The sequence below is a fragment of the Cantharellus anzutake genome, assembly GCF_015039405.1.
Source record: "Cantharellus anzutake strain C23 chromosome Unknown EI90scaffold_22, whole genome shotgun sequence".
In the NCBI taxonomy this organism is placed as follows: domain Eukaryota; kingdom Fungi; phylum Basidiomycota; class Agaricomycetes; order Cantharellales; family Hydnaceae; genus Cantharellus; species Cantharellus anzutake.
Window position 1 is genome coordinate 175,312 of NW_024066972.1, and position 25,524 is coordinate 200,835.

At 48.1% G+C, this 25,524-nt stretch overlaps 3 protein-coding genes across 3 annotated transcripts; 2 read left to right on the top strand and 1 right to left on the bottom strand.

Moving 5' to 3' along the window:
- Positions 1 to 5,715: 5,715 nt before the first annotated feature.
- On the bottom strand, positions 5,716 to 6,963 carry EI90DRAFT_3154502 (uncharacterized protein; the record flags this gene model as incomplete). Its single annotated transcript, XM_039065932.1, has 7 exons — positions 5,716 to 5,793; positions 5,851 to 5,912; positions 5,969 to 6,255; positions 6,306 to 6,501; positions 6,551 to 6,640; positions 6,707 to 6,757; positions 6,816 to 6,963. The coding sequence occupies 7 exons, from the start codon at positions 6,961 to 6,963 to the stop codon at positions 5,716 to 5,718; spliced, it is 912 nt and encodes a 303-aa protein (XP_038916275.1).
- An 848-nt stretch (positions 6,964 to 7,811) lies between these two features.
- Positions 7,812 to 8,654, top strand: EI90DRAFT_3196614 (uncharacterized protein; the record flags this gene model as incomplete). Its single annotated transcript, XM_039066406.1, has 1 exon — positions 7,812 to 8,654. A coding segment is annotated over one exon (678 nt), but the record flags the coding sequence as incomplete, so codon positions are not given.
- Positions 8,655 to 24,538: 15,884 nt separating this feature from the next.
- Positions 24,539 to 25,312, top strand: EI90DRAFT_960090 (uncharacterized protein). The gene is made up of 3 exons (XM_039068285.1): positions 24,539 to 24,866; positions 24,932 to 25,000; positions 25,086 to 25,312. The coding sequence occupies exons 1-3, from the start codon at positions 24,672 to 24,674 to the stop codon at positions 25,191 to 25,193; spliced, it is 372 nt and encodes a 123-aa protein (XP_038916277.1). The 5' UTR covers positions 24,539 to 24,671; the 3' UTR covers positions 25,194 to 25,312.
- The last annotated feature ends 212 nt before the right edge of the window (positions 25,313 to 25,524 follow it).

The window sequence follows — 25,524 nt, forward strand, 5'->3', positions numbered from 1 at the left end:
ACCATTGATTGGTACACCTGAGGGTAACGGCTGTGTATCAATATTGCATACCGTAAATGTTCCGCATTTCGAATAATTTCTTCCAAGGAAGTGATTCTTTCGGGTGCGGGCGAAGGAGGGGGTAAGCAACAAGGCCACCGGCCACTGGGCCAGGGGGATATGGGAACCCCTTGGAGCGACGTCTCAGACGACGAGCATGAGCAAGCCTCCAAACCGCTAAAACCAATAAGAGAAGCCACATGATTGTCGAGAACATATTATGGACTGCCGATAGATAGCTTGGAAGGGGAGAAATTGAGGAGTGGGTCCATGAGGACGCCTCAAATTATATCGAGAGTGAGAGCGGGCTCGGAGAACACTGAGGTGCTGCTGGATTTACTGGCGACCCTATCTTTGGCCTCTGTTCAGGTTGAAGAGACAAGTTTCTTCCGCCTGTTTCACGTTTGTTAGTTCAAGGGTTGCCCGTTAACAAGCTGGTTCTTCAACTTGAACAGAGTCTTAAGCGACAATTATCGGAGATTCGGCGAAAGCAACTGGCTGATAGGGCTTGCGTACCCATCATGATGTTAACCATGGCCGTTCATAGCTGTGATAAAAGGTAATGTGCAACTTCCACCAGCAAACGAATAAAGTTGATTCAGTTAATTCAGTACAAACACTTTGTGCACTGTACTGCGTCGCAGATGGCAACACTAGCACCCGCTGAGACAATATGGACACCGTAAAGAAGCAGTTTCAAACACAAAATGAGTATTTCTCAAGAGACCTAGACCGCTAAGACAAAACTGTCGGCACAAACATGTGTAAATACATGTTTCGGGTTCAGTTCTCCTTGCGACGAATAGTTTTAGTGGAGAGGAATTCTGCTGCGTGGGTATGCATGTACACGTCATATGGGCTGTTCGCATATTCATACGTTGGTACTGTACATGTCAATTCGCCCCCGGATGGTTAATTCAAGTACATCCAAGTGACTGCCGTCTTTGGACACTGGGTACGTTCTCATCCTTCCTCCATCCTCAGCTAGCTAGATGGGGTATGACACAATATCCCAACTGGCTACTATTCACAAAAGATTAATAATCTGGTAATTTCACCCAAAATCCCGGTGTCTACACGCAAAATGCAAAAATGTCACCATTCAAGGATGAATCACCGATTCCAAGTCCTGACCGATCACCGATCGGCATGCGCAGAATGAATAACGCGGGACGAATAACGATGTGACCTCTTAGTTCTTGTGTTGTCATACTCGCAACTGGGACGCGCCAGCCGAGCCGAACCGCGGGTATCCATTTTGTCCTTGACCGCTAAACCTTATTATTTTATACGAGAATAGACGTACGCATCGCTTGGGTGCACTCCCTGAACATTTTGAAGCGCGAGTCGCAGGTCCATACCTCGCTCTCAACGTGTGGCCCAGTGTCTTGGATTCTGCGCGCTTTAAATAACGATCTGCCAGTGGCTGAAAAGGTTGTTGGAGAGACGTGATCTATGCGTACCAATTGCACTCCTAGGTCCGCTTGGACTCGATCATAATCGAAGTTGACCTCTCGCATATATATAAGTGGAAAGTCACAATGTCCAGGAGTAATAGGAAATGAGATATTTCGCATGGAATTAATTGGGTAGAAGAACAGTCCATGTTATGAAAATTGTTCCAAGTCAGTTTCTTCGTCCTTGAAACGGTGAATTACAAGTATTAAGCCTAGCCCCCCGGCGGAGTGTCGCTCATGGAACCATCCTCCCGGAGCAACTGTCCTGGAATAAGTAGGCTTGGAAACCTCGGGATCCATGTTTGACCGCTTGGCTTCGAGACTCCCTGGTGCTTAGATTACTCTCAATGGCGATCGCCTTCGCAGTCCTCTTCATTGTCGTTGAACCAAGGAACACATCCAACCCCTCTGGCTTCTACCGGGATTTCCAACATCTTTGTTGCACAATGCAATTTCGCCGTGATTTTCTCGTTATGGTTCCAGAGTGTCCAGTTGGCCTCACTCGGAAGCTGGCAGGCTGGTAATCAAAGCCTGGCAGCCGTCGCTACTGGTCACTTCGGTGGGAGTGCATGAATCGCTTCGCACTAAAGATAGGATTGAGAGTGATCGGAAGGCATGAAGCATAGAGTGAACGATTCGAAGGAACAGGAGGGTTGTCAAAGGAGAATCGAGAGCCCCAGACGTCCGTCGTATCGATGTAAAGCGAAACGTGCTCAAGACGAGGGCATGCCTCTGCGATCGATCGTATGATTTCCAGCGTTAGGCCCGGATTTATATGGGGATGAAGCCTAAAACTTCAAGGTTGGGCAACGGCGCAACCTCGAGCATGTATTTACAGGTGTTTGTGTCGACAATTATCTCTTACATAAGCGACTCGCAAGTCGTGCTTGCAGCGTATGGTGACATGTTATTCGAGGATGCTGACCGGGGACTTTTGTGGTTATTTTTTTTTTCCCCAACAGATGCGCAGAATGGTATTGGAAATCGGCAACTCTGATGCGCCGCGCGGGGGCCAGACAACTTGTTCATCCTCCTCAGTCTTGCTAATTTCTGCTAAACATGCTGCAGGGCGCTTGCAATGACTTAAAAGGACGGCGTCATCTGGCCCCACAGGCCCAGGGATAGTCTCACTGATGTTTGATCCAGCACAATCTGTAAAACACGAGTATTTCCATCTACATAATAATTCGGTTTCTTTACCTTATTCGTACACAGGCCTGGACGCCACAGCACCTCAGCGGGTTTCGCGTCTCACCAAGAGCCGTTTTGGAGCGCCTCGCTGTTTGGACTTTCCGTCTCTTGCGCAATCGTGACGTGCGGACTTTATGTCCCCGATGTTTTAAGAACATTCAATGTAATATTAATGCTAGTTCCTTATCATAGCTCACTCTACACGGAGGCCATTGGCTCTTCCTCGCATCTACGCAGGGAACGTTAGAGCTCCGGGATATCCACCATGATCAGCATCGTCAGCCACTTGATCTCCATTCTACTGGCGGAGGAGCTGGTTCATTCTCTTCAAACGGATGTCGATTACCCTATTCATGTTGTCTCGCACAGGTCGCTCGCGTTCCCCATCCATATGGTGTTACTTACATTTGATACCAACAATCACAGGCCCCAGCTGCCAGAATCCGCATTAGGTGGTCATTCGACGCTCACTCATCTGAGGGCATATGACGCTGCTTCTGAGCCACTTGCTGCACGTAATGACCCCATCTTATTTGCTACTTCAGTTCAACCGGAAGTGTTAACGATTGCGAGAATGGTGCAACACACACTCTCACTTCCAAAGTTGATGATGTTGCCACAAACATTGCAAGTTTGCCTGATGGCGTGAACTGAGAGCCACAACTTTCATCTTATACGTATGTATGGGGGGTGGGCAACGTAGGTTGGTTCCGTGTTCCGCTTATGTAATCACATGGAGCAGAAAAGTGTACCAAAAATGTCTCGTGTACTTTCTCACCACACACAACAAATAAAGAGAAACATCATTAGTAAACATTAATCAGATTGACCTAAAATAAAAATCGTTCAGAGGAATTTTTGAGAAAGTCAAAAATGGCTGTGTTGTGGTCGAGGAAATGTGTATAATTTGCCCATATCTTCAATTGTAGGAAGTTACACGCAAATTCCTCTGAACGTTTTGTAGAAATCTACTATCTGCACCATATCCCCGATTTATATGCTCTCAGGAGGATACTGGAGAGAGAAAGTACAAACAGGGATTTTTGTTATGGTTTATTTGTACTTGTGCGCTGCATTGGGGCAAACATGACCCAGCTGGTACCCTTGACACTTAATCTGGACTCATATTTCTGAAATCTAGCCTGTATTAGATGCTGACACAAGCACTGGCTTCACTGCATAGCTTATATTGGCCTGCTTTCTCATAAGACTTGATAAATTAAACGGAAGTACAAATAAACCATAACAAAAATCCCCGTTTGCACTTTCTCTCTCCAGTATCCTCCTGAGAGCATATAAATCGGGGATATGGTGCAGATAGTAGATTTCTACAAAACGTTCAGAGGAATTTGCGTGTAACTTCCTACAATTGAAGATATGGGCAAATTATACACATTTCCTCGACCACAACACAGCCATTTTTGACTTTCTCAAAAATTCCTCTGAACGATTTTTATTTTAGGTCAATCTGATTAATGTTTACTAATGATGTTTCTCTTTACTAGAGTGCTTGTGTTTCGTGCTTTGCTTGACTCTGCACAGCCCTTGTTTCCTTTCGCCTGTCCCAGCATGAATCTATTTCTAATTTTTTTCAGTTCGTTTCATGAATATACTTAGGCTGTAAAAATATGTGTTTACATAATTGGAATGCAGACATCCAACAAACACAATCCAACTTTTCCAGTCATTCAGAGTCTGGAATTATTTAAAGGCAAAGTGAAAAAGAAGGTGGTATGGTGATAAACCACAATGGAACCAGCATACACCTTCACGGACTACCATGTGCAAGGACAGACGATGGAATACCTGTGGTCAGACATAGGAACACATTGACACCTTTTAATGCATGCATGACATTGTCACATGCAAGAGGCATATGATTATGTAAACCGAGACTTTAAGGACAAGAACCGAGTGAGAGTGCAAGGGAGAGAAGGGACAGGTGAGATGACGTAAAGGAAAGCATGTAAAGAAAAGGAAACAACCCAAAAGGGAAGATGATGACAAATTTTCAGCGTTGCCAATTGCGTAATATCGGGAGTGGTTAGTGACTAGAGTGCGTGCTTCGCATCACGGAAACCTGCACAGCCATGGCAGCAGAAACATTGTGGTATTAAATCAAACACGCTTTTTGACAGTATGTACATAGAGCTTAGTCGGGCGAGGTGTTTCTTTGAGACAAGAAGGTAGGACGAGTAGGAGGGGGGCCTCAGACAGATCAGAAACTAAGAAGTGAGAAAGATTTTGGCCGCAATCGGCGTTTCTGTGAGAGGGGCCGCCTTTCAGCATTTTTTTGAGATGTGTCATGACTGTGACTTACAGAGAGCCCGTTTGGATGGGGATGCAGTGAGGGTTGCAATGTCATTCTTGGGAGTAGGGCCATTGCCAAGGTAAGTGACTCCGATGAGTTTAAAGGCAGCCCGGTTTAGGTTGGTGCAGGTTTCAGTGAACTTTTCCAAGAGGCATTGAGTGACCACTATGTCACCAGGTTTGAGATCGAGGGGGTAGGGCAAATTTTGTTGGAAAACAGCGCGCTAGCGCGGCCGTGCGAGTTTTCGTACAGCCACATTCCCACGGCTGAGCGAGGAACTCGCCCGGCCAGCCACATCTATTTATTCATTCTTTTGTATTCATTTCGGACTATCCCGCTCCCAAACTACATGGGAATTACCGCTCTTTGAATCACTTTTTCCCTCAGTTCTCTTTTGCATTATTTGCTTGAGACTGAGGTTAGCAACAATCATTCCTTTATTTCAACCTATACTTATATACTGTATATTACCTCTAGTTGCCCCGCTTCGCTAGGTAATATATTCTAGTTCTCTTTCGCATTATTTGCTTGAGACTGAGTTGCCCCGCTTCGCTAGCAATCTCATATTGTTGGAATTTGTACACGTGGTCTCAGGAACCTTAATGCATAAAATATGGACATTCTGGGAGTCGAACCGCAGAGCCCTGCATAGGTACCTTGAGTGTGTTGCCATTACACTAAATGCCCGCATTAGGCGGAGGTGGTTTCTAACACATATTACTTTAAATTTTTGTCCTGTTGGAAGTTGTAGGACCCAAGCGGTTTGGCATCATGGATGTTCTTGAATGGGTCATCCTGTGAGAGGTATGATACAGTGAAGAAACAAAAGCATCACGGGAATGAGATAGTCACCTCAGGTGCAAACACGGACATGGGCACAGACTCCGAAGAGATGCTGATATTCTTGACGTTCTCTGGAGAGGAAAGGAGGTGGGTGGGATCACATCCTCATGGAAGTAAGGGAACGTACTGCTGGTAAACATTTTGATGAAGGTTGCAGTGTTAATGAACCCCTGGCATGTTAGGGGGATTAGATCAAGAGCATAGTTGCTTTGGTATTGCTTGGCATGCTTCACAATTCCTAAAAGTAAAAATCGAAGTTTGGCTCCAATACCATTCTTTCCAATCATTGACTTGAAAGCGTAGATTTTGTGACATGCCAAGAACCCGAAACGATTGTCAGAGGGTTTAACGAGTTCCATGGCAATGATTCCTTCATCGTGTAGGTATTCGATTTCAGTGAAAGCATAAAGGTGCCTAAGTGTGACCATTAGCAACACAACTGATATGTAGAGTTGAATACATACTTGAGGAAATCATCAGGGAAGCGACGGCGGTTGTTGAAAATTGTATCCGGGGCATAGTCCGTTGCAAGGACAGAGTCAATGTCTGTAAGACCGTCATGGGGAGTGGTAGTGAATCTAGTCAAAACAAAAGCGGAGGGGTGTAGGATGATTTGGGACGCAGCCTTTTCTTCTTCTTCCTTTTCGTCCTCCTTTGTATCTAGGATGTTATTATCAGCAAAGAAGTGTTGACAAGCAGTACTACCTACCATCACCCACTGTGTCAGACCAGGCATCTGGGGAGATGAGGGGAGGGAGGTCTGCTGGAGTGCTTTCATTTGAATTAGTCGCTTCTTTGTCTGATGGTGTGTAAGAATCCAGTGAGTGTGAAACATAGTTTATGAGAGAGTAAGTGATGAACGAACCTTTTGATTCAGTAGTAATGGTCGTGTCCGTGGTGGTCTCAATAATCAATTCTGAGGTAAGATTATTAGGCAGTTATAGGGTTGCCGTTGAGGGAGGATGTATAGTGACCTGAGGCGGATGCAGCTGCTGGATTATCTGAGGGTGTAGTGGTCGCTGGAGTGTGTGTATGAGCAGTTAGTGGAGGGTCGATGAAGGATGGAGGAGATATACTTTGTGGAAGATCGGTCGAAGATGTGTTCTTGATTGGTGTGGACATAGAGGTATTGCATTTAGTTTTAGTCATAGTGTCTGTGCAGTGTGGTTTGAGGAGAGGGAGGGGATTTGAGAGTGAGGGAAATGTCAGCAGTGGATTAAGTGGGTGTATAAGTAGGAGGAAGCCGTAGCGTCAAGTGAGAGGAGCGTGTATTGGGAGAATGATAAAATCCGTTGGCAAAGCTAACATTGATTCAGAATGGAAGGGGTCATGGGAGGTCAGCATGTGCCCACAGTTTAAGACTCTGTGGAGAGGTGGACATTGCCCGCTTTGACCCAGTAAGTTGGATCTAAAGAGAATTAGGTTAATTGGAACACTGTTGGAAATTCATCACTTTACTGCTTGTTGTCGTTTCCATTGAGGTTCCAGGGAAGCGGAGTGAAAAGATAAGAAATGTATGTGGGCACTGTTATGGACATAGGGGAACAATCAGCAGGGAGGATCATGTGTCGATCTATGAGTGGATCTGATGCCAGAAGCGGAGTGTTGGAGGCAAGTGAGAGAAGATGTTATTCCACATCCCATAGCGCTGGGAGACTTGTTAACCCATGAGGAGAGTAGTGTATGTTGGCTGCGTGGTTCGTTGGTAGTGGGGACAGAAGTTAGGAGATTTTAATGAAGTATTGTTAAGACTGGATAACAGAGTTTTCGGAGTAGTGGACACATTTCAGCAAAGTAGTAAAGCCTTTTATCAAAGATGCAGAGAGCCTCACCTTTGTACTTTCAGAGTCTTTATTGCCATGGCCTGGCATAGACTGTCGAAACCAGACGTTGTTTCGGTGATCGAGCGGGAAGGGGTACACTTAACTTGTGCACAGAAACGCTCTCGTAATCGGCTGAATGAGGAAGTGGGTCGTAGTGGAGATGTAGTGATTCAGGCATTGAATGATTTGGCACGGGAGCGCGGTCTCAATCGAACATTTCTTGATTCTGCAAGTGGGGAAGAGAAAGTGGCTTGTGTGACAGACTACTTGAGTGCACTCTCGAATGCAGCTGTGAAAGGGGGAGTGTGTGGGTGTTGTGGCAGGGACATAGGGGCTGGGGCTTGGATGGAGGTAGCATTTGCCGATATTCCAAACGTTCATCACTTGGAGCCACATCCTGTCCATGAGGGCATGCAGTTGACCTCGGGGCTCTTAGTGATCAAAGCCACCATATGTGAAACGGAGGAGGGAGCATGGTATATGGGGGTGTGTTATGAGTGTCTAGCGTCATTGAAGAGAAACAAGAAGCCTCTTTTTTCTTTGATGAATGGGTTATGGGTGGGAGACATACCCGATGAGATAGCTGATTTAACAATTCCTGAGCAGATGCTACTCGCTCTGGTCTATCCTCATTGTTTCATGTTCAAGATGCATCCAGTTAATTCTCGAGGGATCGATCCAGACTCGATGCAACGTGGAATGGTTGGAAATGTTATGAGTTACGACATGGACACAGGAGAGATCATTGATATGCTGGAAGGAAGAAAGATGCCTCGACGCACCCAGATTCTCTCATCTGTCATCACCATGACATATCTGGGATGAGGGCATCTGCCGAAGCATTGGCTCAAGAGCACTTTCCGCATCCGTCGTAGGAAGGTACTTCTTGCATTACAGTGGCTGATTGTGAACAATCCTTGGTATGCGGGATTTGAAGTGGACATGGATATAGTATCATCCCTTCCAGAGGATGATGTGCCATTAGAGATTCTGGCGGCAGCGAGACAAGAAGTGGATGTTAGTTTGCTGAATAGGGAAAATGACAGTTACACTGCAAATGACGAGAGCGGAGGTGGGTTAACATGAATACTGATTATCACTATGACTGTTGCTGAGATGCGTGTTTTTAACAGTCCAAGCTGCGATGGATGGTGAAGAAGGAGCGGATTGTGAGAATCTACTGTGATTATAGTAAATGGTTATGCTTACATATTGACAGTAGCAGATGCAGAGAAAGAGCCTAGTGTGGTTCCTCTTATGCACTTGGGTGTAGCGGTGCAGGATATCAGTTTATTGTCAAGTGGGGACTTACTGAAGCATGCACTGGCGAATCTGTCCACTGAGGGTGGATACGTGGTTTGATCACAGACACAGTTTGCAAGGGATTTGGGTGAGGATCAGAATCCGTTCTTTCTGTCTGCGTTTCCATGCATATATCCTTATGGACGTGGGGGTCCTAGGGGAGAAAGGAGTCGAAAACTATCCTTTTTGGAGCACATTCGATGGAGTCTTCTCTATTATGATGGGCGTTTTCGAAGGCATCATTCATTCCCTTTCATCGCTTTTGCCATCTATCAGAAGCAGGAGTGTTTGTCGTCAGCAAGAATCCAAATGTCACGGAAGGATTTCGAAGCAGATTTGAGGTTTTTGGCCTCAGTGACAGTAACCCAGTTACAGGTGGCAGCAGAGGAGGAGCGACAGAAGAAGGTGATTTCAGATGAAGCAGTTCACAAGTTGTTGCAGCATTTGAAGATAACAGTGGGGCGAGTAGTGGGGACAAACCAGAGTTGTGCATCCATACGTAGCAAGATCTGGAGTCTGAGCATAAAGTTCAGCCCACCGAGCCTGTGGGTTACTATCAATCCAAGTGACTTGCATGATCCGATTGCGCAGGTTTTTTGTGGTGCAGAGGTGGATTTGGATCGGTTCGAACAAACCTCAGGTCCAAACGCCCGAGAACGGTCGGAAAACATCGCAGCAGATCCCATGGGAGCAGCACGTTTTTTCCATTTCTTCATAACCACAATGTTGGAGTGTTTGATAGGATTGAGTGTTCGCAAAAATCGAACGGTTGCGAGAGGAGGAGTTCTTGGATGAGTGGTAGCATACATTGGAGTAGTGGAGTCTCAGAACCAGGCGTCTCTTCATCTTCATTTGTTGCTTTGGTTGGAGGGAAGTCCAACATGCGAGGAGTTGAAGGACCTTTTCAAGACATCTGCCTTCTGTGCAAAAGTCTCTCAATACATCTCTGAGAACATCCAAGCTCATATTAGCGACATGGACAAGGACCTCATAAAGGACATACCACGCGAAGCAGATCTTGCATGGTCTAGACCACTCAATCCTGCGATGCCCTTCTATGCTGCTCATAGAGTGGATATGGAGTGAAGATTAATGAGATCGAATCAAATTCACACTTGCCGGATCAGAGGTTGTCTGTCATATCATGGGCAAGCAGCACTTTTGATGTGCAAAAGAAGGGCACCCTGGCGGCTTTGCAAGGACGTGACTGTGGATGAAAGAGGCAATTGGACCGTCAAGAGAATGTATGGATATGTGAATAACTATAATCGAGAGTTATTGCTTGCACTCCAGTGTAATCACGACATCAAGTTACTTACCAACGGGGAAGATACGAAGAACTTATCCTGGTATATCTCGAATTATGCAACAAAAGGCCAGAAGAGTGTGTATAACATGTCTTCGCTGATAGCGAAGCATGCTGCATACGAGTTCGAGGAAACAGACGTAGTTTGGGAGTCTAGAGAGAGATTGCGGTTAATGCTCTTTCGATGTTTGAGGGCAACCAATCGAGAACAGGAACAGTCAGGACCTCAGGTGGTTTCGTATTTGATGGGATGGGGAGATCGGTTTCTGTCGCAAAGTTTCGTCCCATTGTACTGGAATGGAGTGAAGGCATTATTACTGCGATGGTATCCATCATTGCAGCAAAGACTGTAAGCATATCTATAATTCTCCACCGTGAAAAGGTTCATAACAGGTACGGGTAGAGAGGATATGTTACGGGGATGGGGGAAATTCCCCATTCCTCGATCCGTTCTTATAGTGGGATGAGTGAGGTCATATCTGGTCTGTACCATAACAGGATATGTAATCGATGAGTGATCCCAGTCTTGCCTGGGGGTGGACGATCGTATTCCCGTAGATCGCGATTGGTGATGTAGTGAGCTATTAAAGGATTGATGGTAGGTAGTCGGAAATGCCAGGACGGACGGGTCAACCATGGGTACTTGGCACTCCTCAATGGAGCGTACCATGTGCGAGGTCACGACTTGTGAGATGGGTGAGAACTTCGTATAGTTGCCATCGGGTACTTGGCATTCGCAGTGCGAACGTACCAGTAGCGGGTTGATGTCATAAGCGCACAATGAGGACTGACTAGAAGGGCCTTTGGTGACTTGGCGTTCCCAAAGGGAACGTACCGTTGGCAGGGAAACATGATGACTGGCGAAGGAGGGAACAGACGGTGGATGGGCGGTGACTTGGCGTTCACGTAGCGAACGTGCCGGCATCACGGGAAGGTGGGCCTCATAGTATTCACGATCTCCATGATCGTGAGGTGACGTCGTATGTTGAGTGCTGGGGGGAGAGCAGAGTGACGAGGACCCATAGGGTACAGATTCGATAGGACGATACACATGTCGAGAGTCTTCGACTCTCGACCTCGAGTTCTTGCAGCGAGGGCCGTTAGAGGACTCGATATAACCAGACTTATAAGACATATTGAGAGTTGTACAGTCACATGGGTTCAGTCGAGTCACAAGGAGGGTTGTTACAGAAGACGGTACACGAGACAATTGTAGAGCAGTTGTTAGTTAGCGGGAACCGCCTTCGGCGGTTTCCGTACAAGACGCGTGACTATCTACAAATGGTAAGGTCGCGGGAAATCCCGCGAAACACAAATAACCTTGGCCAGCACCAAAACCCCAATGGGGAAAGCTTTGCATGAGGGGGGGAAACGGGTAGAACGGGTAAGGAGGATAGGGTATCGGGATAGAGGGCAGAAGAGAGAAAAAGGGGAGGAACGATAGAGAGGGGAAGTCTTTGACCATGCGACGGATATGGTCGTTGGAGACTCCATATCCGTAACAGGATACCACAGCTTCTACACTGAACCAAACAGAGCCAGATGGTGAACACTTAATTCACAACGCTGACACAAGCAGTGAGAATGATGGAGTGTGGCACATCAAGTCTGTAGAGGTGAGAGGGAGACATAGAAGCATGCAAAACAAGATCTGAAAGAGTCAAATAGCAGGAGGAAGAAGAACACGTCACTTTAGTGATGGCACAGAATGGCATGGTGCAAGCACGATCACAACTGAATGATTACATGTTGCATGGAGCGGAGCTGGAAGGATATAGTTTGTATAATTTCTTGCAAGACACATACGAAGAATGGACTGCAAGGGCTTTTTAGAGTGGAGAAGCCAACGATGCTAAAGAGCCTGGAGGGAGGGGGAGACCTCGGCACACCAGGTCTTCTTATGGACCAAAACATTGTTACCAGGAAACTAAGAGAAGAGTGGTTCGAGAGAATCAGCACAATACCGTGGTCGACATTGTGGGTACATGGATCCCTAGAGTATCCACAGATGGCAACAACGACTTGTATTATGCAAGTCTGTTGATGTTGTGGAAAAGTTGGCGAGGACCAAAGGATTTAAAGACAGAAGGGGAAAGTTGGAAAGAAGCTTACCAGGCTTTGGAGCAGCAAAGTCCAACAATAAAGCGTTTCGCTTCGAATGCACAGTACTGCTACGAATGCAAGGAAGCTGCAGACAAAGATGAACGAGAAGCTGCATGGGGTGGAGAGAGAGGGAAAGAAGGAAAGGAAAGGAACGCTGAGAGTGATGGTGAGGAGGAAGAAAGTGACGGTGGAGATAAAGGAGAGGAGACCAACGTGAATCAAGGTACAATAGAACAATTGTCCGTGTTCATTGCATCTCGAGAAATGACAGATGAGGTGAGAGATTCTTTAGAAGACTAGGGAACTACTAACACTTGAGAGAGACGCAGGTGATTCACACCCGACAAGCAATAGAGATAGCCAAGAGTGCATGGATACTATGAGAAGTGGCGAATAATTGGGCAGTCACCACAGAAAGAATCCAACCAGCAACATATGAAAACATCCAAACGTTTAGTGGATGGTCGAGCACACTGAAGACAAGAACATCCTTAGAAGGGATGGAGGAGAGATGTGGCATGGGAACGAGTGTTAGTACAGTGGAAGGGGAGGTTACGATGGAACAGGACGCCTACAATGAAACACAGCAAACCACTATCCAGCACGTCCCAGTCAGCAACCCTGTGATGGAAGTGGAGGTGTCAACCTTTCATGAAGAACAGTTACAAGCATATGAAAACGTGACAAACCATGTCAATGCAACAAAATGAGGAGTGGAGTGTGAGCAACTGCTTATGATTCTAACAGGAGAAGGAGGAACGGGCAAGTCTCGAGTAATTCATGGTTTGGCGCAGTACTTTGAGAGGCAAAATTCAAGCGATATGCTAGCAATGGGAGCATATACAGGAATTGCCACCAGTTTGATTGGAGGGAAGACACTACACGTTCTATTCAGCTTAACTCCAAGCCATGCAGGAATGCCATCAGCTGCGAAGATACATAAGCTGGCATGTTTCTGGGAAAAGAAAAAATACTTGATCATCGATGAATTCTCAATGGTGTCACGATCACTTCTTGCCCGCATGTCAACCATTCTCTCACTGATATGGCACCACAATCATCCAATGGAGACGAGCACAAAGAGTTGGGGAGGGATGAGTGTCATAATATGCAGAGACTTTCATCAATTCAAGCCGGTGGTTCAAAAAAGAACAGCACCTCTCTACTGGCCCTCCAATCCAGGCACTGATAGCACAGAAGAAGTAACAGGAACCAAACTGTATGAGGAGTTCACAACAGTTGTTTTCCTTACCCACCAAATGCGAGTGCAAGATGTGGAATGGACCAAATTCTTGAGACATAGCCGACATGGGATGTTGCGAGGTCTTTGGGGTTGCTCAGCACACAAAGCCGTAAGTGATACAAGATGATGTATTTTACGGTGGTGTGTAAGCGGTTACCCGGAGGTTCCCGCTTGTCCACGTGACTATATCTATCTAGTTTACATGTGACTCGGGGTTCGGGGCTATTGCCCTGACATTCTCCCCCCTTGCGTTGCATATGCGACGCATACAAAGTTGATAGTGAATGAAAACAGAGTTTTAATAGTTGGTTTACATTGAGTTTGGAATTATCAATGAGTGTTTCTGTTGTCACCACTTTAAAGTGGGCGATTTTGTACATGTTGGTGAAAGGAAGAGAAGGGGTTTGAATGAGTGTGGGCCGTTACTTTGAAGTGAACGGCGATACATTGGTATCGCAGGGAGAGAAGAAAGAAGTGGTGGAGTTTGTCGAAAATGGATTTCGACCCAAAGGTTGTATTTCTTTGGTGTTCCTCACTTGTTCTGTGAGGGTTCGTGTGTAAGTGGTGTTTACACACGAGCGGTGGTGGGTGTGGGTCTTTTGGCGGAGTGGAGATTTCCGCAATTGTTACTTGCGGTTCCTCGCATACAGTATTGTGTGCGGGGCCTCGAGTTGGGGGGGTGTTTTCACGGGCGCCTCGATGGCGTATTACCGTGTCACTCTCCCTTCTCTCAAGGGTGGATTCATTGCCCCGGAGGAGGGTTTTCCTCCGGGTTGTTCATCTGGACATCCGATTGCTGCGTCGGATGCGATGATGTAGCCTGGGCTACATTGTCGGGCTGTGGGCTCGACGAAGTGGGTGCTCCCTGGGTGGGAGCGGGTTGTTGTGTTCCTGAGCTGCTTGGCTCAGGTGTAGAGTACGGTAGGTTTACCGTTCTTCCCGTGGGGAAGGATGGTCGTTGGGCTGGTTGTCCAGCTCGGAGACTTGCGTCTCTTTCCCGGTATTTGGAAGCTTTCGCTTCCCGCTCCGCCGTTCTTGCGGCACGTTCCTCAGGAGTCCTGAGTGGTTTGAACTGGGACTTTAAGTAGGCAGCTTTGCCTAGACTTTCCCAGGAGATTTTTCCCTTGTTCTCCGGGGAATTATATTCCTCCGCGAGTCTTGCGATGCTCGGGAGTCCCAAGAAGTATTTCTCGGTTTCCTTCGCTTTTTCGCGAAGGGTTCTGTGTACCTTGCCGCTTTTGAAGGCGGCTTCAGCCTGTTCGTACCAGTGTACGAATTCTTTCCCACTCACGCTTGTCCACCAAGCGTATGCGGCGTCATGCGCCGCTTCTGACCCCGCTATTCTCCTCATGGGGAAGTTGGGGTCGATTGTTATGTCGACTGGAGCTTCGACTTTGCCGAACTCGTTGAGTTCGGCGGTCTCGTATAGCATGTGGACACTTCCCTGCAGGGTGGCTTGCCCATAGGGTGCTGAGGTACTCAGTGGCCTGCCGCCTCTGGCAGTGGTCCCCGTTTTAGGGTCTGCCGTCGGTTGCCTACCACTCTCCCTCTTCCCCTCGACATGGGTTTGCCCCTCTGAGGGCGGGCCTTTATGCAACCCGGACAGGGTCGTCTGCCCATGGGGTGGTGGGATAGTCGGTGCCCCACCCCTTGATGCGCTAGTCCCCATTTGGGGTCGCGCCTCATGAGGCCCAGAACCGTATCCCCTCCCCCTGACCTGGGAGGCCCCCGTCATGATGGGTTTGGCAGCGAGGTCTGCCAGTGCGCGTGCCTCTCTGAGCTCGCGTTTCAGTAATTCGATCTCCCTTTTTTGGAGATCGACTTCTCTCTCTGCGTCTTTCAGAGAGTCAAAGATGCCCTCAGCATCTCTTCGTGCTCTATTGTATTCGCGCCTCCAGTGGGCGCAATGGTCGCAGGCGTCTTCTGACGCCCTCGAGTTATTAGACCGTGCCCGCTTGGACGGTCTGGACGAGGAGCCGCTGTCGCTCCCTCGTCTCCCTCCTACGAGGGACTTCATTTCTTTCAGCTCCTCACGGAGTTGACCTGTCTGAGCAGCTACCGCTGACGCGATGGCTGATTCCCAGCCTGCATTTGGCTGGGGCGTTGTTGGACCTGGGCCGAATTGGCTAAACCAGGGGTTGATCTGGCCAGGGAAGTTCCCTGGGGAGTATGCCTGGGGCTGCAGCAGCAAATGCTGCCCCTGGAATGGCGCTTGTTGCGCCATCGGTGCAGTTTGCACCGCATATGGTTGGAAGCCTCTTTGGGGAGGCTGGGGGTGTGCGATGCCTGTTGGCAACACGGATGGTTGATGGTTCGCAGCACTCATTTGTGCTGCGTGCATCGTGTAATCCATGGCGCTTATCTGCGCCTGGTGTTGTTGTTGTTCCGGGGAGCCTTGCTCCCCGGGTTGTCGTATTTCGATATCCGGCGGTTTGTTTGGATCGAACCGAGGGTTGCCTCCCCCAGAGAACGACATCTCGTCGTTATGTTACTCGTGGCGGTGGGAGGGGTCTTCGTTCTTGTGTGCGTGGGATTCGCCGCGGTTGTGTGTTCTTTTGCACGTGAGCCTGTGGTTCACGTGGTCTAGGCGAGTTGCTTGCCTAGCCCATGTGATTTCTTGTACATGGTGTGGCTGTCCGGGCGAGTTACTCGCCCAGAACTTTCCCACGCTCTTGGCTGTGGGCCATCGTCCCTCGGCTTTACTTCTTCCGCCTCCGTTTTTGGGGGCGTAATAATGCCGAGAGTTCCCTGTCTTCTTTGATAGGGAGTTTTTCTGGTTCCCTTACATTTTGTAAGGTGAGGTACTCGTCCAGGTGGACGAGGTCGTCGCAATTTCCTAGGGGTTCCCATGTGGTGTCCCCTAGTTCCCATTTAACCTTAAACCAGAGTTCGTTGTGAACCCACGCGTGGTTTAGGATTTCGCGAACTACTGCTTCGCGATCAGGGTCTTCCCCGAAATCGTAGAATATGTTTACTTCCCTATTTGGGAAGGTTTCCTGGTCATTCAGCTCGTGAGGTGCTAGCCGGGATACATGGAATCTTGGGTGGATTCCGCGTTGTTCAAGTTGTGGTGGCAACTTGAGGACGTAGTTGGACGTTTCTGGAAATGTTTCCAGGATTTCATAAGGCCCTATGTATAGGGGCTTTAGTTTTCCTGCCCTGCCTTTGGGTAGGTTCAGCTTATCTGTGGATAAGTATGCGAGCTCGCCTTTTTTCAAAGGCGGGTCCGGGCGTCTTTTCTTATTCGCCTGGATTGTTTGAGCAGCGCGATTATGTATTATCGCGTCGTGTGCTGCCATGAGGTTTTCCTTCGCTTTTTGAGCAAAGTCGTTTATTCCCGGGTAGTCCGAGAGTGGTGCTGTTAGGCACATTTTTGGCATATGGCCGTAGATTAATTCAAACGGGGCAAATCCTGTCGATGTGTTCGAGCTCGCATTGATCGCGAATTCCGCCATCGACAGTTTCGCTGCCCAGTCGCGTTGGTCTGGTCTAACCATCGCGCGTAGTATTTGTACTACTTTTTGTATCATTCTTTCCGCTTGGCTGTCGCCTTGCGGGTGGAATGCAGTTGTGAATTTCAACTGTACACCGAGTATTCGGTGTAGTTCGCGCCAAAATTTTGACGTGAATTTCGAGTCTCGATCTGATATGATCGAGTGTGGTAGACCGTGGAGTCTTACAACTTCACGAAGAAATATGAATGCTAGTTCTAGTGCGTTCGTTGTTGTTTTTATTGGAATTAGGTGGACGTTGGACGTCAACCTACAGATGATTACCCAGAGGTAATCATATCCCAGGCTTGTTGGGAATGGACCTGTGAAGTCCATGGCTATTGATGACCATGGTGCCTCGGGGGTCGGGAGTGGGTGAAGCATTCCGGGATTTCTCCTAGTGCTTTTCTTGGTTGTTTGGCAAGTTCCGCAAGACCTGCAGAACTTGTGGGTGTCTTTTCTCATCGACTTCCACCAGAAGTGTCGACGGAGGGTTTCCACTGTTTTCTTGGATCCTAGATGTCCAAGTGTTTCGTGGATGCTCTCGAGGATTATTCCCCGAATGGACTTCCTTTCGTAGTTTCCTTTCGGGACTACTATCTGGGTCGTTCCTCCTTCTCCAAGTCGGGTTATCAGTCCGTCTTTTACGGAGAAGTTTTTGAAATTCCCCGGGTTCTCTAGGATTTCCCGGTGGATCTGGCTTTTCAAGTATCCAGATTTTATTGCCTCAATGAGGTCTTTTTCTTCGAATTGTTTTCGAAGGTTCTTTTCTGGAGTTATGATTTCTTCCAGATTTTGGGCGCTCCCCCCTAGAGTTTCCTCTAGGTTATTGCTCCCCCCTAGAGCTTCCTCTAGGGTGTTTTTCGCGCGTATCGCTGCGAGTCTCTTTTTCTCTGAGTTTTTACTCAGGGTACTGCTTAGTAGCAGTTCTTCGTATTCCTCGATTCTGTCGGGAATGATATCTTCTGCATTTTTGTCCAGGTGGATGTCCGCCGACACATAATCGTCGAAATGCAGATCCTCGTCCGTTGACGAGTCGTAGTATCTTGAGAGTGCATCTGCCACTTTGTTTTTGTGGCCTTCCACGTATTTTATTTCGCAATTGAAGCTTGCGAAAAAGGCTTGCCATCTCAGGTGTCTTCCTGAGTTGTGGTTTTTCGCTTTGAAATATTCCAAAGCTTTGTGGTCCGTGATTACTGTGAATTCACGGCCTCCCATGAGGTCGTCTTGCCATCTCATGAGCGCTTCGAGGACACCCAGTGCCTCGAGCTCGTAGGCGAAGTACCTACGTTGTGTGTTGGTGAACTTTTTGGACATGAATGCGGCCGGGCGGCAAGTCTGCCACCTTTCGCCTTGTCCAATTAATGCACCCATGCCCGCTGGGCATGCGTCTGTTATGACCCAGACGTGGAGTTTGGTCCTCTCTTCTTCTGAGAGGCTTTCCGGTGGGTTCCACTGGACGGGCTTCAGGATCGGAGCCCTACATGCTAGACGTTTGATTTCGTCGAAGCATTTCTGGTGGAGTGGTGTCCACCTGAATGTCTGCTTGTTTGAGCAGATTGTTTGCAGTGGTCCTGTGTAACCGCTGACGTTTGGCATGAATATCGATAGATATTCTACCATTCCCAGGAATCTTAGGACTCCTGTGTGGTCTGCTGGCTCTCGCCAGTTGCGGATTTTTTCCATTTTATCCGCTTGAGCGTGGATGCCCTGTTCGTCCACTCGGCTTCCTAGAACGTCTAGGATTGGGGCAAATGGCTGGAATTTTTTCCGGCTTATGTAGAATTTCGCCCCTTTTAGGCGAGTGAATAACCACAATAGTGCTTTATTGTGGTTTTCCACCGAGCTTGTGCTGGTGAATATATCGTCGAACCAGACGTGTAGGCGTCTGCCTATTTCTCCTCGTAGTTCCCAGGTCAGTGCGCGCTGGAAGGTGCAGGGAGCGTTGCAGTCTCCTTGCTGCATCGTGTTCGAGTTGTACGTCCCGTGGGGCGTGGAGAATGTCGTCCTATGGACGTCATCTGGATCCACGCGTATTTGTTCGTACGCGTCCGACATATCGATCTTTGATCGGTATGTTGCTCTGGCAACTGATTCCTGGATCAGTCGCATGTCTGGCATTGGTGTGACGTCGAGGATCGTGTTTGAGTTACGGTTCCTCGCGTCTATTACCGTGCACAAAGATCCATCTGCTTTGCGGATGCACAGTAGCGGGCATGCTCGCTCGCTGTTCGCGGGATACCACCATCCTGCTTTTACATAGCGATCTATTTTGGTCGCTAGTGCTTCCTGCAGTGCTGCGGGACATCTCGGGGTGTTTTCCCGAAATTTCTTGTTCGGATCCTTCAACGGGATTCGATGGTTCACTTCCCTCAGGGGAGGCATTTCTAATGGCACTGGCGCCATTACGGTTTCAAATTTTTCTCTCCACCACTCCCTGAGTATTTCGAACTCGGGGTTGTTCATGGAGAGACCTTCCAGGTGTGGTACGTCTGGAAGTTCTAGTCCTTCCGGACTAGGATTGGGCCAACCTTCAGGGTATTTTCTTGTGATTACCCTGAGGTGTGTTTCAGTCCCGCCTCCCTGTCAGGGGGGCTTCTTTTTTGGTTGTTCTCGGGCTCTTGCTCGAGTTTTCCCTCCGTGTGATCTCGTCACACGGTCTTCGCTTATTCCAAGGGTGTCTATGTTGCCCTTGTTCGCCGTTCTCACTTTGTGGGACCGGAAGTCTAAGCTTACCTGGTTTTTGTTTAACCAGGGGGCGCCGAAGATGGTGTCGTACCTGTCGATGTTAATTACATCAAAGTAGTGTTTTTCTACGTGGCCGTTGATCTCAACGTCCACGTTAGTTCCGAACAGGATCTGTGATCTTGTTCCTTTCGTCCCCATTTGGAGGACAACTGGGTTCTCCAGTTGAAGGATTGGGATGTGGACCGCGCGGACAAAGTCCGGCGATAAAGCGTCCGTTTCGGCTCCACTATCGAATAGCGCATAGGCTTTTATGCCTGCTATTTTTATGTGAGCCGTTAGCGTTCTCTTTGTTGAGAGCGGTCTGTTTACGGGGTATTTTCCCGCATCTTTTGAGATGCGGAATTTCGCATCAAATAAAGGGGACTGGGTTTCGATGGACTTTTGGTCCTTCTTCCCTTTGTCCTTGTTTTCCTTGGGTACTTTGGTGTATTTCCCCAAGGCGTCTTTTCTTGGTGCTTCCACCAAGGCTTCGGCGACTTTTTCGTCTGCCGTGTTTTCTAACTGGTGTGCTACAGCCAGTTTGATTTTATAATTTATGTCATCGTGGTCGACGACTGACATTGGGCCCATTCTTATGGTCCCAACGTTGACTTCCTCACCCTCTGAGTCAGGTGAGTATTGAGGTCCTTCGTATGGGTCCTCCACTTCGAAGCTTGATGCTTCGGAGTTACCAGAGTTGTTCTCTGGTTTCTCATCTGATGAGCTTTTTGACTCTTCATCTGTTGAGTTCGCGATTTCCATGGCAGCTATACGCCTTGGTTTTTCATCGCTCGTTATATTGTGTCTTGGGCAATCTTTCGTTTGCCCTATTTTGCCGCATTTGCCGCAAATTGGAACTGACTTTTGGTCAGTTTTCCTCGAGTTTTTCGAGGATGTATCCTCTTTCCATCTGGGTTTCAGCTCTTCCGCTTTCTTTCCTGACGGGAGGGCTTTGCCGCGGCTCGTTGTTGCCGTGGTGGTTGTTCGGGTATAGTACCCTGATTTGTAGGCTGAAGACATCTTCAGCCCGTCAATTATCTCGTCTACATGAGATATTGCTTTTAACATCTCCTCGTTTGAGGAGAAGTCTGCTCTGATTCTATCATGAGCAATCATTTCCCTCTTCCATTCGAGGGGAATGTAGTTTAAGAACCTGGCGTTAAAGGACGCCTGGTCTGGCGGCGTCACCATTTGGGACGCTGCTTTTGACAGTTCTAAGTAGAACTGTTTTAGGCCTTTTTCCGCTTCGTATTTGACGTTGCGGTATTTCTTTGTCGCGTTCAACGCGGCGGAGGCTTTGATGAAGGTTCTCATCAATATGTTGAGAACCTCGAGGAACATGCCCTCGTCTCCTCTGAGGAGAGTTTCGTCTCGGAGTCTAATTCCGAGGTCAAATGCGGGTCCCCCTAATCCACGAATCAAGCAGTCCAGGTGGACTTCGTCGAATTGGGGACCTTTGCATCCTCGCGAGGCGAGGAATCCCAGTAGTTCTGTGAACCACTGCCAGAACGATTCCATGTCGTTCTCCCCTGACCATTTCTTGTCAGGGAATGCCGGCCCATTCTTTAGGGCTTCTGGCTTCACTCCTTCTGGGTAGGGAGTGAGTGTCAGGGCACATACCCTGACTTAGCCTGGACCCGGACCCGCATCCGGACCCGCTCCACTTCCCGCGCACTTCCTGCGGTTTATATCACTTTCTTACCCACAGTAGCTCTTTGCCTTGAGACTAGGCTGTTACGGGTTGGGCTGTGGGCTATAGAGAGAGGGGTCATGGGGACCCAGGGTCCGTCCCCTGACAGTGAGTATTCTCACTTCGGCCATTCTTATGGCCTTTTCGTACCATTTCTCCAGGTACTCTTCTTGCTCCCCTGCCTTCGCGGGGTCGCTGTCCAATGGAGATCTCTCCTTTGGGGGGGTTTTTGCTGGGGGGAATCTTTCTCGCAGCATTTCTTTGGTTTCAGGCGAATTCGCCTGAAGTTGTATTTGTATTCTCTCATTGTTTTGAGAGGGTATGAATGCGTTACCTCTCTGTTCGAGAGGTCCGTCATAATTGGATGTTTGGCCGAACCTTTGGTACGTGCCAATTCTCCTTCTGATCTCTGAACGATGTCTTCTCTCGGCATCGTCTTCTCCTATCCTTGGGAGAAGGATCTCCTTAGCGTCTCTGTCGAGTCGCTGGTGATATTCCAGTGTGCTTTCACTGGTGGTTCTTTTCGTGAATTTTTCACGAGTTCTATTTATGTCCTGGACCGTGGTCCAGGGGTGTTTATTTGTTTCCTCACTTTTTTGTGAGGAGTTTATTTCCTTCAGCAAATCTGTTTGTTCGCTGATTTTTTCTGTCAACGCGTCGATTGCGTTGGCCATTCTTTCTAGAGTTATCTCTAGACGAGCCATGCTATTATGGTTCGTTTCCTCGATCTTTTTCTGGATCGAGTTTATCGCGTTTATTATGCGCGATTCCTGGTTTTCCAGGAGGAAGTTTGGTTGGGCGAGCAGTGACTCTCCCCAGTTGACATTTCCACTTCTGGGAGTTCCAGAATGGGTTCTTGGAGTGAACACTCCACGCTCGCTTTGTTTTGGCGAGGCCGTTGCGGAGGGTGCTTCCCTTTCATAGAGGGGTCTGTTCGCTGGTTTCTCCTTATTTTTACGTAAGGCTTCCTCAGCGAACTCCCTCATTTCAGTTCGCCTCCTCCTCATTATCTCGGAGACCTCCTCCGAAGTTGGCGACCTTGCCTTGTCTGGCATGGTGCGTGGGGGTGTAAACAGCAGAGGCTCTTTTGGAGCTTCCGCGCTCTGAGAGATCCTGCTCTCAGGGCGTATTTTCGCGCCTTCTCGGGCTTTCAGCCTGAGAAGAAGTTGATCTTCACTTTCCGTCCTCCATTCGGACGGAACCTGGAACAAGTCCAGTAGTTTTTCGGATAGCCGACGCGGGGTTTCTTCCCTTTGTTTCCCTTTGTCTGCCTTTAGGGCTTGACTTGGGGACGTGATTGGGAACTCTAGGGGATAGTGGGGCCCTGGGGTTTCCTGCGGCTCTATCCAATCAGCTTTTTGGGCTGATCGTTCAGCGCTTACGCGTTTTTCGCGCAAGTCGATTACCTCGTGAGGAGATAAGGGATCTTCCCCAGCTTGGGTTAGATCGGTTTGTTGTGGAGTTCTGGGGGTATTTTGCCCCGCACTTACTCCACGTAAGTTTCTAAAGTCTTCAGGGACCAGCCCTGAAGTGGTTGCTTTTCCCGGATCGCGTTGATCCTCGTCGTCATCTGACGACGGCTTTTGGTTTGAATCTCCCATGATGGGAGGTTGCGGTTTCTTAATAAACCGCTCGCTTCTTTTTAACGTCGCTGCAGATGCGACCTTGCCCTTGCGGGCGTGTTTAGGCGCCATAAGCGCTTCCGAATCAGATGTTGAGATTTTATAGTTGTGGGTTGTGTTGTAAAACACACCTCATGCACTTAAAAAAGTGTGAGGTCTTTGGGGTTGCTCAGCACACAAAGCCGTAAGTGATACAAGATGATGTATTTTACGGTGGTGTGTAAGCGGTTACCCGGAGGTTCCCGCTTGTCCACGTGACTATATCTATCTAGTTTACATGTGACTCGGGGTTCGGGGCTATTGCCCTGACAGATGTGTACGAGGGAACATATCTGAATGTTGCGTGGGCTCCTTCTAGGAACGTCGAAGTGTCCTGAAACGAATGCAGAAGTACATCCATGGAGGGAAGTGCTGTTAGTAACACCACGTCATGCCGTACGGACACAATGGAACGAACTTACATTACAGTTACACTGTCGGAGAGCAGGATCAGTCTTCTACTGATTCCATGCAGAAGATACAATGGAAGGACAAGAGTTGACTCTGTCAGAACGCTGGGCAGTGGCACAAAACGTGTACAAAGACGACAGTCATTCAGGCTGATTAAGACGCAAAGGAGGACTGCCTCCAGTAGTGGAACTAGCAGTCAGAAGCAAAGTCATAATAACCACCAATCTGGACACTGACATCGATGTGGCAAATGGGGCTCGGGGACAGATAGTGGCGTTATGGGCAGATCCCCGTGAAGAGACAGAAACCTCCGGAGCGGTGCAAGAAATGAAGTATCCACCGTCTTGTGCATTGGTGAAGTTAGAACGATACCAAGGACTGCAAATAGAGGAACTGGGGGAGTCGACGATCCCAATCATTCCTATTGAACGATCATTCGAAGTGAGGATGGGAAGTGGAGATAAGAAAGTCATCAAAAGGAGGCAGATAACACTGGATGGGGCTTACGCTTTTACAGACTATCGTGTGCAGGGACAAACCATAGAGTACCTATGGGCAGACATAGGAACCCCACTGAGAGGAAGTCTTACACCCTTCAACGCGTATGTCACACTGTCAAGAGCATGAGGATGCACAAACGTAAGATTGGTATGAGACTTCAAGGACTCACTGTTCACCAAGATACCGTGCGAGCTCTTGGAGAAGGAGGATGAAAGATTGATTGGAATGAGCGAAAAAAACAAAAGAGAATGGACAAAACAGAAACAGACACGTTGAAACGAATGATACAATACAAAGAAGGACATGTATCCGAAGCGTGACCAGAAAGTGATAACCAATCCCAAACTTGTGTAATGAACAACAACAAAAGAGAAACCAACACGTAAGCACAAGTAGCACAAACTACATAATTATGCCAGGGCAGAGTGACACTGCTGTGCAGGTAACTCTGTGTGCAGAGTAATTTGTTGTGTGTGGTGAGAAAGTACACGAGACATTTTTGGTACACTTTTGCTGCTCCATGTGATTACATAAGCGGAACACGGAACCAACCTACGTTGCCCACCCCCAGTATGTACATTGCTACGGTTCGAAGTCGGTGCACGGTAGTTGCCGGGAGATGGCCTCACTTGGGTGGGAGCGTCATTTCAACGCATCTCTCCCTGTCTGCTCTTTTAAAATTAGTCCGAGCGGCATCCAGGCTTAGAAACGACCTACATCCATGTCTGAACGACTTCGCATCGGGGACCCATTGGTTCGAACTACGCGTGGGTAAAAAAACCGTCGTTTTGAACGAGCTGGTACCAAATGGCGATCCGTTTTGTCATGTTAGTCTTTTCACGCTCTCCGACATCAATCTTTCGGCACTAGACGTCCTCAAGGATATCTTCAGGCATTCCAAGTGGGTCTCAGGGGTCTGAGTTGGCATCATCGGTCTTCTCGCGTCGAACTTGACTAAATTAGATTGGAATCACCTGTCTAATCAGTTGGACCCAACAGCATCAGCAAATCGTCAAGGTTGCATGATTGAGACCTTTGGTATCATGACTGAGTCTAAGCTCCGCACTAGAGATAGGATTGAGAGTGACTCATAGGTGCCCAAAATTGCTATGTGAGAAAAATAGGAATCCATGCACAGTGCCGATCTTATTCTGGTTGTCTATTTTGGCAAGGCATAGGGTTTGAAGCACTGGAAGCGAGACACTTTTGGGCCATCGCTCCTGAATGAACCTGGTGTAACATAACCGTGTAGGATTGTCATTGGACTGCGATACATGACTACATGACTAATGACAATAACGAGTCGTGAAACGATGATAAAAGTTCATTGTTATTCGGTCACAATATGGCAATCCATATATGTGGGTCTAGTCTCCAGGGGCACGCACTATGTACCTCCTTCAAGCGTTAATTGTACAGATGTTT